This window comes from Vanderwaltozyma polyspora, genomic scaffold (genome assembly GCF_000150035.1).
Source record: "Vanderwaltozyma polyspora DSM 70294 KpolScaffold534 genomic scaffold, whole genome shotgun sequence".
In the NCBI taxonomy this organism is placed as follows: Eukaryota; Fungi; Ascomycota; class Saccharomycetes; order Saccharomycetales; family Saccharomycetaceae; genus Vanderwaltozyma; species Vanderwaltozyma polyspora.
The window spans coordinates 1-19,415 of record NW_001834670.1 but is presented as its reverse complement, the minus strand read 5'-3'; the positions used below and the strand labels follow the sequence as shown (position 1 = coordinate 19,415).

Here is a 19,415-nt window from a genome sequence, read left to right as displayed (position 1 = left end):
GGTATTAATAGAAGTTGTTGGCTTGAGGAGATGTAGCAAGAGTGAGATGAGATGAGATGAGATGAGATGAGATTATATCGATGTTAAGCGGTGTGCTGTTGTTGATGGACCTATGTATGTGTGCATTTATGTATTTTTTGCTGTAACATATATATAATTACAAAGAAGGGTTCAAGATTGTATATATAGATTGAGATTAACAGACACAAAACAGTTGCCACTCTCTGTATATAAACTTCATATCGAACTGTCGCATAGTCATTACACATATTCTGGGGCACTTTACAAATATAAACTTATACTCAAACACTCTGGATTATGTCATTCTTCTTCTTATAACGTCTCAATTCGACATACAAGTCACAACTTAAAGAAACCTTTCTTGTGTTTCCCTTCATACAAACTTGCATTACATACAATACTTACATCCCATAAGAAAACGACAACTTCAAGTGACAAGAGTAGCTTAGCTTAGCTTACCTTACCTTACCTTATGCTAGTTGTGATTTTTGGGAAGCTTTGTTTGGTCTGTCTTGTCTGTTCCTTGAAAAGAGACCACCACAACCGACAACGTGAAGAAGCAAACAAAGAAAAATCGTTCTTGTTCTTGTTCTTGTTCTTGTCGTTGTCGTTGTTGTGTTTTTCTCTTAATGAAAATTTTGTTACGGTAAAGGCTTGTTGAAGCAAATGGTATAGTGAAAGTAAAGGAACCGAAAGGAAACAAAACTAACGTCTATCTAACGTAAAACTACCTAAAGACAAAGGCAAAGGCAAAGGGAAAAGAGAAAACGAAAACGAAAACGAAGAGGAAAAAAAAATTCAGTCCATTCTTATGGCCTTATAGAATTTGTGAAACTTTGTATTGATTGCTTGATTACAACATTTTGTAACTTAATTTAGTCTAGTTTACTTTACTTTACTTTGATTTGATTTGGTCTTTTTGTTTTTTACCCTCTACCATCTATCAAATATCAAACAAATACACTTCTTGGTCTCTACATTTCTCTGTTTTATACACAAGAGAGAGAAAAATTTTTAATTCCATTTATTTCAAGAATTTTTCATTAGTGTATATTGTTTTTGGAACTATCCATCACTTTCAAAGAGTTGAATTAATTAGATACTTTATCACTGACTGTGTTCATATACAAATATTCATATACTCACACACACATATATACATATATATGTCTGTGGAAAAATAACCTTCATCTAGACTACGAATATATACTTATATTTGTACATTAATTCCCCTATATTAAACCTGCACTATAGGGAATCAATATAGAATACTTATACATTACATTAAACTACACTACACTGCACTACACTACAAAAATATTCTAGTGCACCATGTCATTGGCAAAATTATTGAATAATGATGATGATGATAACAACATAAATTTACCAAATATTAATGTTAATAATACCAACACTAATGACACTTCATCATCCATTGTCACAAATACACATACCACCAACACTACAACAAATCTGCAAAAGGAAAAATTCCTCAACAAATTAAACAACGATTTTAATCTATTGAATAAAAGAGATAATTTAGAACTCAATTATCAAGATTGGAAATTCTTAAATTATCAGGAATTCGAACTACTAAACGAATGGAACCAACAATCAAAAGAATGGAATAATTCAATTAAAAATTTCGAATATTTATATTCTCTAATGAAAAAATATAAATCAGAATGGGAAAACTATCTAACTCTAAAATCATCAGATAAGTATTTGAAGAATGTCGTCAACGACTGTCTCATTAATAGCAACACTAACAACCTAAAATCAAAGTCAAAACTGAAAACTGATACAAAGACTAAGGCAAAATCAAAATCAAAATCAAAACTGAAATTGAAATCAAATTCAGATGCAAAAGTAAAATCAAAGTCATCAAATGCAAAGGCAAAGGCAAAGACAAAATCAGTATCTACACAACAAAAGAGAAAACGCACTACAAGTATCAAAAACCTACTAGAAAAGGAAGATTCTGCTTTAACCTCATTAGACGATATGGATGAAATCGATGATGTTAATGAAATATTAAATAATGACAATAATGATGAAATCACTCAAAATTCAAAGGATCTCTCAACCACCACTGCAACTGAAAAGAAATTAAATACTAAAACATCTCCTTCAAAGAAACGTAAAGATGAAGTACGTGTTGCTATGAAAAAACCAATGACTTCGACACCAAACGTTAAAACGGAAAACAAATCTAAACAAAAATCCAATAAAAAGAATATTGATGCCGACGATAACACTTATGATGACAATAACTTAATAAATGGGAAAGATACAGAAGAACTGGATGATATAGAGAAAGCTAAAGATCTAGAAGATAATACAGATATAGAAATTGAAGGAACTAATGAAAATGAAGATGAAGATGAAGATGAAGATGAAGACGAAGATGAAGACGAAGAAGACGAGGAGGAAGGTGAAGAAGAAGAAGAAGAAGAAGAAGACGAAGAAGGAGTGATAAATATGATAGAAAATGAAGATGATGAAGACTATTTCGCACCAGGGAAAAAGTCAGGAAGACAAAATGCATCTAAAGTAGCTGGTGAACCAGCTGCTCCAGTTCCAAAAACTCCAACTACAATTCACAGTGATAGAGAAAGAATAGTAAGGGAATTGATTAAAATGTGCAATAAAAATAAGAACAAAAAATCTAGGAAAAGGAGATTCACAAATTCTATTGTTACAGATTATAACCCTGAAGAAAATAAGCTAATAGTGAAAGTTACTTTAAAACAATACCATGTAAGAAAATTAAAAAAATTAATCAATGATGCAAAGAAGTTAAGAGAAGAAGAAGAGATGAAATTGAAAAAGAGTCTAATGAAAGAAGCAGAAAATGCAGAAGAATTAGAAGGTCCTTCTTCTAAGAAGAAGAAGTTGAATAGCGGAACCGCTCAAAATGAAAATGGGGGTGAACAAAATTCAGAGTTCATTCAAAATACTCATGACTTACCAACCTACGGTATGCAAATGACTTTGAAAGAAGCAAAGGCCATCAAAAGACATTATGATAATACATTCTTCACGATTTTAAAAGATTTGGCTCGTAAAGATTCTGCTAAAATGGCAAGATTAGTACAACAAATTCAATCTATAAGGGCAACTAATTTCAAGAAAAATTCATCTGTCTGTGCAAGAGAAGCTAGAAAGTGGCAACAGAGAAACTTCAAGCAAGTTAAAGATTTCCAAACTAGAGCAAGAAGAGGTATTAGAGAAATGTTGAATTATTGGAAGAAAAATGAAAGAGAAGAAAGGGATTTAAAGAAAAAGGCAGAAAAAGTTGCAATGGAACAAGCAAGAAAAGAAGAAGAAGATAGAGAAAATGTAAGGCAAGCTAAAAAATTGAATTTCTTGTTAACACAAACAGAACTGTACTCACATTTCATTGGTAGTAAGATTAAAACAAATGAACTAGAAGGCAATATGAAGGATGATGAATTTGATGAAAATGAAGATAATTTGATGAATAACATCGATCTTGATAGTACAAGTTCAGTTAAAACAGATTTTAAAACAATTGATTTTGATAATGAAGATGATGATGAACTAAGAAGAAAAGCTGCTCAAAATGCCTCAAACGTATTACAAAAATCTAGAGAAAAGACAAAGAAATTTGATAACGATACCAGTAATGGTGAGGAATTGAATTTCCAAAATCCAACTTCTTTGGGTGAGGTTGTTATTGAACAACCTTCGATTTTAGCATGTACACTAAAGGAATACCAGTTAAAGGGTTTAAATTGGTTAGCAAATTTATACGATCAAGGTATTAATGGTATCTTGGCAGATGAAATGGGTTTAGGTAAAACTGTCCAATCCATTTCTGTGCTGGCTCATTTAGCAGAAAAGTATAATATTTGGGGTCCATTTTTGGTCGTTACTCCAGCTTCAACATTACACAATTGGGTAAATGAAATTTCTAAATTTGTTCCACAATTCAAAATTTTGCCTTACTGGGGTAACTCGAATGATCGTAAAATTCTAAGAAGATTCTGGGATAGAAAAAATTTAAGATATAATAAAGATTCTCCATTCCATGTCATGATCACTTCTTATCAGATGGTTGTTTCAGATACAAGTTATTTACAAAAGATGAAATGGCAATACATGATTTTAGATGAAGCTCAAGCCATTAAATCGTCGCAATCATCTCGTTGGAGGAACTTATTAAGTTTCCATTGTCGTAATAGATTGCTATTAACAGGTACTCCAATTCAAAATAACATGCAAGAATTGTGGGCCTTGTTACATTTTATTATGCCTTCTTTGTTCGATTCGCATGATGAATTTAATGACTGGTTTTCAAAAGATATTGAATCACACGCAGAAGCCAATACAAAGCTAAATCAACAACAATTACGTCGTTTACATATGATCTTGAAACCCTTCATGTTAAGACGTGTGAAGAAGAACGTTCAATCAGAACTAGGTGATAAGATTGAAATTGATGTCATGTGTGATCTAACTCAAAGACAAGCTAAATTGTATCAAATTTTGAAATCTCAGATGTCTACAAATTACGATGTAATTGAAAATGCAGCTGGTGACGATGATACAGGCTCGGACCAAAATATGATCAATGCAGTAATGCAATTTAGAAAGGTCTGTAATCATCCAGATCTATTTGAAAGAGCGGATGTGGATTCTCCATTCTCTTTCTCCATTTTTGGTAAATCTAGTTCGTTATCTAGGGATAATGAGCCTCTAGTTGATATATTGTATTCAACAAGAAATCCAATTACATATCACTTGCCAAGATTAATCTATAATGATCTAATCTTACCAAATTATGAGAATGATTTGGGCCTCAAGAATAAATTATTAAATTATACATTTAGTATATTTAATAATGAAAGTACATGCAAAGAAATCTCTCGGGTTACAGGGTTAACTTATGGTGAAATAAAGCGTGTTGTGCATAGAGATTTACTGATGAATGCTATTCACTTGAAGGAGCCTTATTCGAGACAAACATTCCTGGAAAAAATTTCAGTTATCGAGGATAATGACAAAACATTCTCTGATATGAATTTCAAATCAAATTTAAAATTAATTGAAAGATCTGCCAAACTTGATGCATTAAGCAGAGTAACTTCAACTGGTGTATTAAATTCATTGTTAAACATAAAGGAGCAAGTATTTGATAACGAATACTATAATGCTATCAGTCGTAGCTATCATCCAAATGTATCATCATCTCCCGTTTCAATTCAAGTTTTAGGTAATCGCCACTTTTCTATTCAACAAGAAGAAGAATTGTTCAAGCCTGTAATCTCTAAAGCATTAAGTGAGATTCCAGCCTCAACTCAATATAATATGGCTGTGGAAAAGAAAATACCATTGCATGATTTCCCAGTGTCTGGATTATATCCATCACCATTAAATAAAAGTTTCTCTTCTTATATTTCAATGCCATCGATGGACAGATTCATAACAGAATCTGCTAAGTTAAAGAAATTGGATGAATTATTAGTTGAACTGAAAAAAGGTGATCATCGTGTTTTGATTTATTTCCAAATGACAAAAATGATGGATCTAATGGAAGAATATTTGACATATCGTCAATATAGTCATATTCGTCTGGATGGTTCTTCCAAGTTAGAAGATCGTCGTGATTTAGTTCATGATTGGCAGACAAGACCGGATATATTCATTTTCTTGTTAAGTACCAGAGCAGGTGGTTTAGGTATTAATTTAACAGCAGCTGATACTGTTATATTTTATGATTCCGATTGGAATCCTACCATTGATTCACAAGCTATGGATAGAGCGCATAGATTGGGACAAACAAGACAAGTTACTGTTTACAGACTATTGATCCGTGGTACTATTGAAGAAAGAATGAGAGATAGGGCAAAACAAAAGGAACATGTTCAACAAGTTGTTATGGAAGGTAAAACTTTGCAAAAGGATGTGAAAACTATAGAATCAGGGGGTGATGTTAAAGCGGCAGCAGCAGCATCTACAGCACTTACCACCAATTAATAGACAATCTTAATTAATGAACACGGGTGATTTTCGTTAATTTTACCACCTGTGTCTTGTATCTAGTATTAAATAGTAATTATAATAAATGCATTTATCATACCATTTTTAAATAGTCATTGCAATAAATTAATTTCTTACATTTGGTGGATTTCCCATTAAATTACAAATTTAGTTTTATTTAAATGATAGATTATCATGTCTATATATGCTTTGTTGGTTAGAAGGCACAAGTTCGCAGTAATCCCAAGTATTTTTGATGATATTTACAACCTTTTTCATATTCTTCTTTTGTGATGTCACCTGAAACTAGACCGGCATCAAGTAAATATTTAGTGTCTTGTAGTACGGTTGCAAAGCTATTCTTCTTTAGAACTGCTATGTTATTTAAATTTTGGCATGTTTCAATATCAACGATCATTGCATCTTCTTCATCAGTTCCCTGCATACTAGTTTCATTTTCACCGAACAACATATCAAAATCGTCATCAGGTAAAGATTGTTGTTCTGCTTTGTTTGGTATCTTAGTCTTACTAGTTGATGTTTCTGCGGAGTTATCAGCATCTTTTAAGGTCTTGTCCATCCACATAATCATTTCGGATGCTTCTTGCTGTGAATTTACATCATGTAAAACCATGAAATAAAATAAATAATCTATAACATGTTCTGCGTCAACATCTCTGATTTTATTACGAACATTTGGAACACCGTAAGCAGATAATTTATAATCTAAAGTTTTCATTACATCAATGAAAAATTTCTTTGGAGTAATGATATCGATTAGCTTTTTTAGATAATCGATATTATAGTAGGTACTACTATGCAAACTCCAAAAGGAGTTTATTTGATTTGAAAGTATTTTATCTAAAGGTTGTTCACTTAAAATCAAAAAATTTCGGTAACCAAATTGTTTCTGAGAGTATGAATTATCAGAAACTGATACTCTAGGGTCAATGTTATAAACCGGAGAAATGTTCATAACAAGGACAAGCTTGGAAATTAAGCTTTCAACAACAGGTGGTCCCTGAGCTTCTGAGGAATAGATACCATAATTCTGCTGAGTTTGTATTCTAAATGAACGCACTGCCTTTAGCAGGTTAGGTGCGTTTAATCTTAACACCGATTCGTGGTATGCTCTTGAATCACTATTAAGTGACACTTCTGCTAATAAGGAATTGACTACTGATAGGATCTTTTGTATTATGTCGTCGGCTATACCATTGGCTTTTAAACTTTCCAAATAATCTTCCAACCAGTAAACTATTCTAATTAGACCAATAATCATTGATGGTTGTAAGAAATATTCAAACCCATTGATTACTCGTGACATATCGGTTATAACACCGTTTTCAATTCCTAACATCACTTGTTTAAATATATATGGGACTAAATCAATCAATTTTTTAACATCGACATTTTGAATTAGAGAGTCTGATAAGGAGCCATTGACAAACAGATCTTGAAACCATTTACGCATTTCTTGAGAATCTTCGTCATTATCAGTTTTCCCACCTTTGGATAATGTAAAACTGTCAGGGATATCATATATTTTCGAAACTGCTTGAATTGCAAATGAATCTTTGGAGACAAGAAATGATGAATTTAGAGCAATATCTACCAATGATATTTCGTAAGATTTAGAAATTGTGGTTAAAAGCAATGTGACCCAGCCAAAAGCTAAATAACTAGAGGTCAATTCATAGTCTGTCTCCATAGATGATGACTTAGATACGACAAACTGATCCCAAGATATATCAGTGAATTTCATTAAAAGCTCTAAAATAGTAGTTGGCTTAACAAATAACATAATAGTTGTTAATGAATGGCCAAAATTATAGCAAAGCAGAGCACATATCTTTGAAAGTCTTTGGAAGTTTAATTGATCCACAGAATCTTTTATTACCGACACAATCGCATTTGAGATTTCCCTTTGTTTAGTTGGTGAAACTGTTTCAAAATTAATGAATACTTGTTTTAAACCATTATTAGTAACATCAGATGAATTATTTATATTCTCTAATTCCATGGAATCTAATGTTTGTAGCACAAAGGTGTTAACATCTCTAATAACTTCTAAGACTCCTTGAATATTAGTAATAACTAGAGCATCAGATGAGGTCAATGTCCTTGGATCCAGGCTTTGATCTTCCCTTAAATAGTCGTTAATCAGCGAAGGAGGTTGTAAACCTAGCATTACTAAGCTTTTAATAAAATCGTGTCTGATATCTAAACCTGAAGAAGGTGAATCATCAAATAAATCTTCATTTCTATTTCTCTGGTCATTTTTTTCTGCGTAATAAGATTTAATCGCTTTAATGATTTTGTCGTCCATCCTTTCCAATGCCCTTGTTACTACAGTTGGATTACCTGTTGAATTTTCTAATATCAGAAGGGGTAGTTGTTTAGAGATGTAAATTATCCATAATTTTTCTAATAAATTGAAAGTTGCATTAGTTTGATGGTATTGGCTATTACTTACAAATTGAGCAAAACAAGTAAATGATGTTTCTATAAGATCAGTAAGTAGTTCATCGGTTGTCAATCTTGAAGAGGTTTGGAATTGAAATAAGCCTGTAACAATTGAAGAAAAAGTTGATAAAAAATCCGGATTAGTACATTCCCAGTTAAATATTTTATTGTTCAGCCAAACATTTTTGTAATAACGTAATAATTTCATATCTTTGTATTTCATTGAAGCTTCAGCTGAAGGTCCCTGTTTTGAAGGGACCATAGGGCTTGGGATGAACTGAGGTGAGCTTATTGAAGGCGAATTTATAAAAGGAGTGGTTGCAGTGGTTGCAAATAATGGCTTAGAGTCCTTGAATATCATTTTGGACTCTAAAGTTTGTGAGAATTTTCGATGAATTAACTTATTAATCTGTGACAATCTTCTTATTAATAAATACAGATGATCCTTATCTGTTTCAGAGGCTAAAACAATTGGTTTTGGTAAAAAATTCAATATCAATTGTAAAAACTTGGAAACTGAAATCACTAATTCATTTGTCATGATATTGATATCCATTGCGAATACACCAGGTATAATTGAACGAGAGATATCTTTAACCAATTGGTCTACAATCAATTTATCTGATAATTTTGCAAAGTATGAACATGATTTTGAGAAAAAATGAACTAACATGAACTCATTGCTAACAGAATATAGTTTTGGCAATAATGCTTGCACCAAATCAGAATTATAATTAACAAACAGTAATTGAACAACGTAGTCTGCCAATAGCAACCGGTTTCCTGAATTCAATAACTTTATCACATCAGAGGAAATAGATTCAGAAATCTCAACAACCTTGGACTGGTTCTCTTCATTATTTTCATTCTCAATCTTTGTTGCAAATTTCTCATTGTAAAATTCGTTATACAAATTTAAGAAATCAGATGCTAAGATCTGTCTCTCCGCACAATTCAACAGCAAATTGTAAACTGTCTCAGACGACATAATGACCCAATTATATTCTGGTCTCCTTGAAGGCTAATAAAGAAATACAGTCCTTTCTTAAACATTAACCAAATTTATACATATCTATATATATATTAACATTTGGTAAGACCTTTTAAATTATTTTGATATCGCCTTTAAGTTATTTCGAAAATACTGCTGTAAAATTGATCACGTGCTCTGAATATGAGACTATATACCTTTAGAGATTATTGATAATGTACTATTAATAAGTAATAAGTATATAAACAATCAACGAAATATATTAATCCCTAATACTGCATTATAAATTATATAAAATCACTATTCCAGAGGACAGTTATAATTAATCTCTGAGTAATAATTGAACTTCATCTGACGCTGTCACACCAAGAGCATTAAGGATACGGAAATGTTAGCAATAAATTGGTTACCAAAGAAAAGTGTGTTGAAATCGTAAATGGATATGTTCTTCTTTGCAGTTCTATGTACTTTATATAATTTTAAATTCGTTTTTAGTTTTAGTTATGATATTATCGATTTGTAATAACAAAAATATGTTTTATGAACTCAACGTTAAAATGCAAAAACTATTAATAATCATAGAATTATTGTTAGAATTTGTTAAAAATTGTGCAGAACACAGCATAAATATACATAATTCAGTACATAATTTGAATATAGATACATGAATAATTGACGACTGATCTTGAACTTATAGATAAACTGCAAAATGAAGCGTGTTAAAACCTGTCATCTGGAGAGTAGTAAATGGCAAAGAAAAAACAACATAATAATAAAATAATGCACATATACAGGAAGACAATAACTTTTTACTATAGGACATGATTGTAAGTTAGTGGTCTATTCACCAACTTTTTCATTCTCACCTGTTGTCCCATTTTCTTCTGCTTCTGCTGTTTCAACTGTAGTTTGCCAATCTGGGATATCTGTAGTACTTAATGCATTCTTCTGCCATTCAGGAATTGAATTATCAATTTGGGCTTGCTCCTTGTTCTTCATCCAAGCAGGGACATTCTTATCAGCATCTTTATTACCCAACTTAATTTTTGCCAAAACTTCTGAGGCACTTGGAATAGTATCTATCCCTGGTACTGAAGAACCGGAGAAAGAAGTTGCTTTACCATTACCGTTTGACTCAGAATTTTCATCATTTTTAGCAATGGAACCTGATATTTTAATCAAATTCTTCAATGAATCAATCTCCTTTAAAATAGATTCCAAATCCCTTGAACTGCTATCAGTAGAAATAAATTTATCTACTGCTGATTGAAGAGATCCAACTTGTGACTTGATATTTTCGAGTTCATATTCCATTTTGGCTCTTGTCTTCGACGTTTCATCCAATGCAGTTTGTAATTGAGACATAGTGTGATCCAATTCATTCATTTTCTCCTCTTCTTTTGACTTAAAGGCATTATGCTCTTGTTCGATAGCATTTAATAATGAATCAACTTTCTCTAACTGTAGTTTGATTTCCTCTTTATCTTGTTCAAGCTTAGTCTTAGATTCAGGTAACACATTAGGCAATACATATCTTTTTGTAACTTCATAAACACCATAGAACAAACCCGCTGTTGCTGTTGCCATTATGAAATAATCACGCCAATCACGAGCAGGCAATGGAGGAGGAAGTGATTCATAAACAAACTCATCTCTATCGATCTTTGGTTCCGACTTAGAAACGACTACACTTTGAGATGGAGTATCAGTAGCAACTTTAAGAGCTTGTTCAATCTCTTGTTCACTCAAACCTTTGCTCTTTAAAAACTCAATCTTTTTCTCAAGGGGAGCATTAGCTACACTTGGCTCATTCAAAAATGACACTGCAGAGTCTAATAGTTCCTTTCGGTTACTTTGAATAACACTTTCTGACATAACAAATCAAATAAAACTATGGACAGCCTCTTATTTCCCACCAAAACCGTTAACTACACCACTTCTTGCAATACAAAACTTTGATTCATGATTCATTTTCTTCAAAAGTTTCATTTTATATAAATATTAATTCCGGAACTTGAGAGATGCCTTTGAATCTTCGCTTCTACCTTCTAACTTTAGTAGTAATCAAGAAGATTTATATACATATATGTAGACTAAGCTATTTATTTTGCATTTATCTATATAATCAATATATTGGTGAATTGATAACTACCTAATATGATCCATTGTGTTTATTAAAGCGTTTTCTTTTCTTTTCGAAATTATCCTGAATTATTTAGGAATTCTTGTAATGATGAAATTGGCATGCATAATGGTCCATCAAGAGTTCCGTCTATCAATTTTAATGCTGCTATTCCTAGATATGTATGATATATATCTGGGTCATCCTCATCTGTTTTAGAAAATCCTCCAATTATTGTATTTTGAGTTTGATCTAATAAGTATGAATTAACCAAATCTGTATCACATAATCCTTTCCAATCTGGTGTTAAGATACTTAATGAATTCAGACACCAGAAACAATAGCACGTATCTGCAAACTTATTTTCTCTACCTTGGAACCCACCGTTGTCTGTTTCATCATATGTAGCATTTTTATCGTCTTGTAATATCATACATCCTTCATTTGAGACTTGTCTTTGTAATAACCAGCATAATGTCTTCTCCTTGAATTCATTTGTTATAAATTCTGTACAGTTCAAGAGTGACAAGGTTGCAAGTGCACATGAGGTATAACCAGAATGTGGTTCGTCAAATTTACCATATCCACCTACTGTACATTCTTGCTCTTTAATATATTTCAGTAAATTCTTAACATCAATGAACTTTTCAAAATCATCCATAGTTCTACATCCAGTTAAATATAAGATAGCCACTGCAATGTAGCAAAATCGAAGATCATCAGAATCCACAGGAGATGGTAGTCCAGTGACAGGATCTAAACTGGACTTGAAAGATCCATTAATAGTTTGACAACTTGAAACAAATCTTGAAATGCTATCATGATCCAAAATTGTGGTAAAAAAATCATAATCCTTTAAAGTAATCAATACAATTAACCCAAATAATGTGTTTGACAAACTGAATGTATTCAAACCTGGGATATCTACCAATGGGCTACCTACAAATCCTGATATATATTCTTTAGATTCTGGAATCTTCATTTTTTGATATCTTCTTCGTATCCAAGGTAAATGAACCTTATATCCATCAATTTTATCATATTCTAATGCTGAAAGACCCAAGATAGAATAGAATACTAGTGCTAATCTATTTGGATCTTGCTTTTGATGTGACGATGGGAGAAGATTTAGGTGTCTCTTTAAAAATTTCCAATGCTTCTCTTTCTTTAACTTAGAATCCATCTTAGTATCTTTATTAATTCAGCTTATATGAATATCAATTCAGCTTATATGAATATCAATTCCATTTGTTTACAGAGACTATCAATTGATCTGGAATCCATCCCAATCTGTAACTCTATCTGTTCAAGAAGTGCTATTCTTCTTTAAATAACCTTTATGTTTTAGATATTGATCAATTAATGCCTGTATTTACCGGCTTAACAATTATCACGTGATAGACATCAATTCTTAAGTCAGGGATAGCATTAATAATAAATTTCATTAAAAACGTGTCTAAAATGTATATTATAGTGCTCGAAACATATACATAAGTAAATAAGGCTTAATAATATCCATTATATATTCCATTTGTCAAATAATAGATCAAATTATACCACGACAACTCGTTGTCGTGGTACTTCTTATTAACCAATATTGAAATCAAATGAACAAAAAAAAATAAAATAGATGGTGAAACATAAATTAAATCTTGAAGTATCCATTATTCATATGAATCAGAAGTATATCTTATAAGACGCAATTTCAAATGCTCTCAAATTAGCAGATATTTCAATACCAGATGAAGTTTTGTTGAAAGAGACTTCTTCTCCATCTGTTTCCAAGTTATTAACTTTCATGACTTTTGTTACTGGTAATGAAGTAGTCAACACACAATTGGATTCACCACCCAAAGATTCATATAATCTGACAACAATACTCTTGACATTTTCTGGTTTAATAGCATAGTTGGATTGGATGTCAGCATCATCTTCACCTCTCTTGATGTTAGAAAGTATAATATTATCATCACCAGATATTTGAATAACAGAATCAAGTGATTTTTCCAAATTAGATGGTATTTCATATCTATGATTATAATTGAATTCATGAGCTAATTTAACAGTCTTACTGCCAAGACCACCTCTGTGTGGATAGATAGCATAATTAATAACATGGGAGCCCATGTCTGCGTTAGCGTCTGGCGCCTTTGGAGAACGTAATAACGATAACCTCATTAAGTTACCATGTGTAGAAAACCCGAACTTACAATCATTCAAAATGGAAACACCTTTATGATATTCTGAATAATCAGCAAACTTGTGACTACAAACTTCAAACTTGGCAACGTCCCATGATGTGTTATAATGAGTAGGTCTTCTAGTCACACCAAATTGAGTCTCATATGAGGCGAAATCGCTGCGTACATTGACTGGGAATTCTACTTTCAAAAATTTATTTGCAGCATTCCAGTTATCTACTTCAGTATGAATGTCGATGAAACTTTCATCTTTGGTGGAATCAGTTGTAGAATTCAAAGAGATGACAGTCTTCAACTTACATCCAGAGATAACAGGAACAACGATTTCAACAGAACACCTGCTCTTTGATTTGGATGTAATTGATATTGATTCAATTTCAGTCAAGTAAGTGTATTGATTAACTGAGTATAACTCTGTATCCCAGGCTGGCCAGGACAATGGCTTATCATCGAAGATTACAAATTGATTTGCACCTAATCTATTTCTCCCGTTATTGATATCTAAATATTCTGTGTTTGTATCCAAATCAACAATACTCTTAATCACACCTTCTTTCTTGCTAATTGCGACCTTCAGTTTACCATTTTCCATAATAATAGTTTTGGAATCCTCTGAAATATAGGTCTGGTATTTAGAATTATCGACTGTTGAGATTAAGGTATAATCATCATCCCAAGCTAAGGTCTTAATCTTAGCCAACTTGGATGTATCCTCCTTCCTTAAGACTTCCAAAGCTTTAGTTATCAAGGCATCACATTTTTCAATAACCACCTGTAACATAGGGATTGCTTCATATTTGTAAACCATTTCAATACAGGAACCTGGTAAAACATCATGGAAATGACATAAACAGATATTTTCATATAAATCATTGATTTCCTTCGATGGATATTTATAGACATCTGGATACAAAACAGATACCTTTGTTGCAATCCATTCTAAATCGTGTATCTTGATTTCTGAAAATCTTATCAAACGTTTAGTATTTGCTTGACTGGTGTAAGTACCTCTATGGAATTCAAAGTACAATTCACCTGTCCAAGTTGGCAAGTCGTTACCTTGATTAGTTTTCTCAAAGATGTCATCGTAAAACTCATCAATTGATGTACCCACTTCTAACTTAGGGATAACATTACCGTTACGGTTATTCATAGATCTAATACGTCTCATTTTTTCTAACATTTGACGGGTTGGACCACCACCACCATCACCTTTACCATACAACATTAATCCTGAACCATAAAATTCAGCTGTCTTATTCTGCTTGGCTGAGCGTAAAACATCACCAAAGTGGGAGTCTGCAGTATAGGTGTTGCCTGGTGGCATATGAGTTAATAATTGGGAACCATCAATACCAGCCCAAATAAAAGTAGAATGAGGGAAATTATTAATATTGTTCCAAGATAATTTTTGGGTCAAAAATCTATCCATCCCTGACAACTGACACAGTTGAGGAACTTGAGATGAATAACCAAAAGTATCAGGTAACCAGTAAATAGAGGACTTGCTGCCAAAATATTTCAAGAAAAATCTTTGGCCATAAAAGAATTGTCTAGCTAATGCTTCACTACCTGGCAGATTTGTGTCGTTTTCGACCCAAGAACCACCAATTGGAATAAATTGATTATGTTGAAATTTTGGAATCAAACATTTACTGAAAAATTCAGGGTGATCTTCTAATAACCATTTAAATTGTTGAGCTTGAGAAGCAACAAATTGATATTCAGGATATTCATTCATCAAGGTACATTGTGAGGCCCACGATCTTACAATTTTTCTTCTTGTTTCAGCAAAAGGCCACAACCAAGCAGTATCAATATGACAATTACCCATACCATAGACATTGGTTAAAATATCCTTTTCACCTTTATTGTATACCTCAGCACTGTCAATAAATTCGTCGAAATATTCTTTCTTCAATAGTTCACGACATTCTGCTACGCTTGAACGACGCTCAGGATCAAACAAATCCATTACCATGTTTGATACTTGTCTGGCTCTATGTTTTTGCCATGAATCATCAGGTAATTCTCTGGCGGCATCAGTAATCATCCAGAAATCAATAAATAAAGCACGAGCTTCCCAATCAGGCCAGACGATGTCTGCTTTTACCAAATTGAAAAACCTATGGTTATCAGGGGGACTAATATCTGAACCGTCACCACAACCAAACATACCATTATTACCAGTTTCAATGTAAAAGAAATATTTACCAGTATCATTCTTTGGTAATAGGTATTCAGTTCTTTCTGCTCCTGAGAAAGCAGTTGCAGGAATTAAAGTCTCTGGATCAATGACAACACCTTCATTTGAACAATCCCAATCAAAGACTAATTGCTCACCAGTTTCAACCCATTCTGAAGGCAAGTTAAGTTCCACTTTAAACCAGGTAGTTGACCAACTAGGACCAAAAGGTTGACCAATTGATGCATCTCTAAATTCTAAAACACCCTTAGAGTCACTTTCAATAATATCTTTCCAAGGAGGACGTTTGTCAGGGGAAACAGGGGAAGTTCCTTCTTCAAATGGTACTTGATACCATTGAACCTTAACCCTATCTTGATCTAGCCTGATTCTTTGATGGTCATAAAATTTTGGCAAATTTAAATCTTTGTAATCACCACCATTATTAATAAACTGTCTTAATCTATTTTCATATATGCTTTTAACAGGTTTGAACTGTGGGTCATAATTAACTTGTTGAAATGACATCTTACCAAAAAATAATCAAATTTTTTAGAATAAAACTAATATTTCTTGTCAATTCCCAAATTATCTATATTACTAGCACCAGCCTGGTCTGTTGGACCAATTGAAAAATACTCAAAACTGTATAGTTTAATGGAATAAGTTCGAAATGTTTTAAAGCATCTTGTTAAATATTTGACAGCCCCTGTTGTATAAATTTAGGGTTCACTTCACTATAAACGTACTATTAGGGTTTAGAAGCTTAAGTATGTAAATGCAACGGGAAAAGTAGTCATACATTACCCTAGGGTTCAACATTCTCGTATATATGTCTATTTGATGTAGATATAAATAGAAACAGTTACCTAGCCTCTTTAAGGTAATCGACCATGCCATATTGGTTAATGAACAACAAACAAGGCCAGAGTTTCCATTTCTAGAATATATAGATTGATCATTTTATTATTCCCTTAATTATGCAATTTCTTCTGTATTTCTTAACAAAACAATTGGATTCAAGAAAATGTCTTATAAGTTAAATTAAATCTGTAAAACAATGATATTAAAGACTATATTATTTTATTAATAAAACAAACATATGAAATAGATAAACATTTTGATTAAAATTAAAAAATGGTAAATTACTTATGAAAAAAAAACAATTATTTAATAATAGTTATGTAGTCATTACGTGCCCATAATAGGTGACATTAATTCATCTTGAAAAAAAATCAATGCTAGCCTATGCTAAAGAATTTCGAAACTAAGGAAAAAGTGACATTAAAATAGCAATTAACCATCTTATTTACTAGACTTTCCTGTATTTTCTACCTTTTCTTCTGCCTTTGCAATCCATTTCTTGTTCTGTTCAACAAACTTCTCGATATGTAGGTGGGCTGGCAATGAAATTGTAAATTTACCAAAGGTTGCCATATCACCATACATTTCACCACCAAAATCTTTTACACCTTTAGAGAATTTAGAGGCACTGAAATCTGGTATATCTGGTTTCAAGCTGACAGAATAGACTTTATTGTGGTCAACTTCCTTCTTACCCATTTTTAATAATATTTAATAAATTTGTTGTTGTTGTTGTAATTGTAATATGTAATTAAGTAACTATCCAAAAAATATGATATAGATATCCTATGTTGAATTTTTACTCTTGTTGTATTTCTGAAACAAATGAAATAAAGTAAATAAAATTAGAAAGAATAATACAAAGACCAAGATTTTTATTAAAATTATATAATTTTAATTCCTCGTTTATATATGAAAGTAAAATTAAAATATTGTACAAATATTTATTTAATTCATAACCTGAGCCGACCAACTCCCTTTTCAACAACTTCGAGAACTATCCCATTAATCAAATTGAACTATATTTTCTCTCAAATAACACCCCTTCCATGTCATCCATTTTCTTCTAATCCCCCATTTCCCTTCCAAATACTCGAAGAACCTAAAGAAATAAAGCTCTTTGAATAAGATTAGAGGTACGGTTTCGAATCAGAGAGACACTTAGACAATTTTTACTAAGAAAACTTACAAAAATGCTACCTCATCAGTCTCAATATCAAGCCCATTACTTCAATGAGTTTAATTACCAAGTAGCAATCCCCTTTATCACTCAGCCAAATTATATCCTCTCTCCTTCCTACCTGTAACCATTAATACAAGTCTTAAAGTAAGTACAAGCACTGTGAACCATCTTGCATCTAGCTAAAAGAAATACATCAAACAGTTTTCGACCAGTAATCTGAACTTCACCAATAACTCAGTAACAACAAGATAAGATTACTGAACCGTTAAGAGAAACGAATACGACCTCAAGTTTAGAGAGAGGGGGGGAGGGAATGGAAGGGAGGGAGGATTTAACAACGACAGGTTTAGCAAGATTCCCGATACGAATTTTCATCATCAAGAAATAAAACTACAAAAAAAACTTGATCAATACCATATGTTCATCTAAATCTACACAGTTCATCACTGTCTGTCTTGTTACATATTAATTATTAATTTATTTTTCAACAACTTCAAGGTTATTTTTAAGGAGAAAACTTGTCAATTAATTAATGATATGATAAAACTCTTTATCCCTTATTTCAAGGGTGAATGAATTTATAATTATAATTATATTATTAATTAATATAGTGCCCTTGAAGTTGATTCCCAGCAAAGAAACCAAGCAAATTTACCAATTCTTAATGGACAGCTAGCTAGAACTTTGATATACGTTTCTTGTCATTAATAACAAATTATTACTTGTTTTAAATAGTGATTTTAACCGGTCACCCCTGGTTGCCAAGAAAGCAAAGTTTTCTTTCTACAGTTAGAATCCTAAGCGAAAGGAGATCCTGGAGATATACATATCACCGAATGATCCCATAAAAGAAATATATTTAATTTTTAATTGCTTTGAAAGTTAATTCAAAAGTTGGCCCCTAATTTAGGGGGGTTCTTATTAAGGAAGAACTTCTGTCTTGGTCGAATCCAAATTTTTCACAAATTTGCCCTAGTTTCATTTTTTCTGAAAGGAAAAAAAGGTCGTAAATATTTAATTTCGAAGTTAGAGTGCCTAAAAATGACAAATTGGAGAACTCGAAAAATTAAAAGAACGAAACTTCTATTTCTCTTGGAGTTAAGTGGATATGATGGAGGGAATTGTTTTTAAGGTACCTGCTCAAAAAATCTATTAGGTGACCACTCAATTTGGAGGGAAATACCTATACCAAGGTACTTTTAACATACTATCTCTGGGAAGCATGTAAGATGGCAAAGAGAGTGAACAACAGATAGGCTGAGAGAATATAGACTGAAACTGAATAGTATGGTACGGTGCCTGTGTTAGCGATTTTGAGAACGAGACAAAATAAATAGAAGAAAATTTGTGGGGAATGGCTTCTCAGAGTGAGAAGA

The 19,415-nt window shown here is 32.2% G+C and overlaps 5 protein-coding genes across 5 annotated transcripts; 1 reads left to right on the top strand and 4 right to left on the bottom strand.

Moving 5' to 3' along the window:
• Nucleotides 1-1,353: 1,353 nt before the first annotated feature.
• On the top strand, nt 1,354-6,024 carry INO80 (chromatin-remodeling ATPase INO80; the record flags this gene model as incomplete). Its single annotated transcript, XM_001645334.1, has 1 exon — nt 1,354-6,024. One exon carries the CDS (start codon nt 1,354-1,356, stop codon nt 6,022-6,024), a length of 4,671 nt encoding a protein of 1,556 aa, XP_001645384.1.
• A 220-nt stretch (nt 6,025-6,244) lies between these two features.
• NUT1 (Nut1p) lies at nt 6,245-9,481 on the bottom strand (the record flags this gene model as incomplete). The annotated part of the gene is made up of 1 exon (XM_001645333.1): nt 6,245-9,481. One exon carries the CDS (start codon nt 9,479-9,481, stop codon nt 6,245-6,247), a length of 3,237 nt encoding a protein of 1,078 aa, XP_001645383.1.
• Nucleotides 9,482-10,324: 843 nt separating this feature from the next.
• PEX14 (Pex14p) lies at nt 10,325-11,359 on the bottom strand (the record flags this gene model as incomplete). Its single annotated transcript, XM_001645332.1, has 1 exon — nt 10,325-11,359. The coding sequence occupies one exon, from the start codon at nt 11,357-11,359 to the stop codon at nt 10,325-10,327; it is 1,035 nt and encodes a 344-aa protein (XP_001645382.1).
• Nucleotides 11,360-11,685: 326 nt separating this feature from the next.
• Nucleotides 11,686-12,789, bottom strand: CDC43 (protein geranylgeranyltransferase type I subunit CDC43; the record flags this gene model as incomplete). Its single annotated transcript, XM_001645331.1, has 1 exon — nt 11,686-12,789. One exon carries the CDS (start codon nt 12,787-12,789, stop codon nt 11,686-11,688), a length of 1,104 nt encoding a protein of 367 aa, XP_001645381.1.
• A 494-nt stretch (nt 12,790-13,283) lies between these two features.
• AMS1 (alpha-mannosidase) lies at nt 13,284-16,520 on the bottom strand (the record flags this gene model as incomplete). The annotated part of the gene is made up of 1 exon (XM_001645330.1): nt 13,284-16,520. One exon carries the CDS (start codon nt 16,518-16,520, stop codon nt 13,284-13,286), a length of 3,237 nt encoding a protein of 1,078 aa, XP_001645380.1.
• Nucleotides 16,521-19,415: the final 2,895 nt, after the last annotated feature.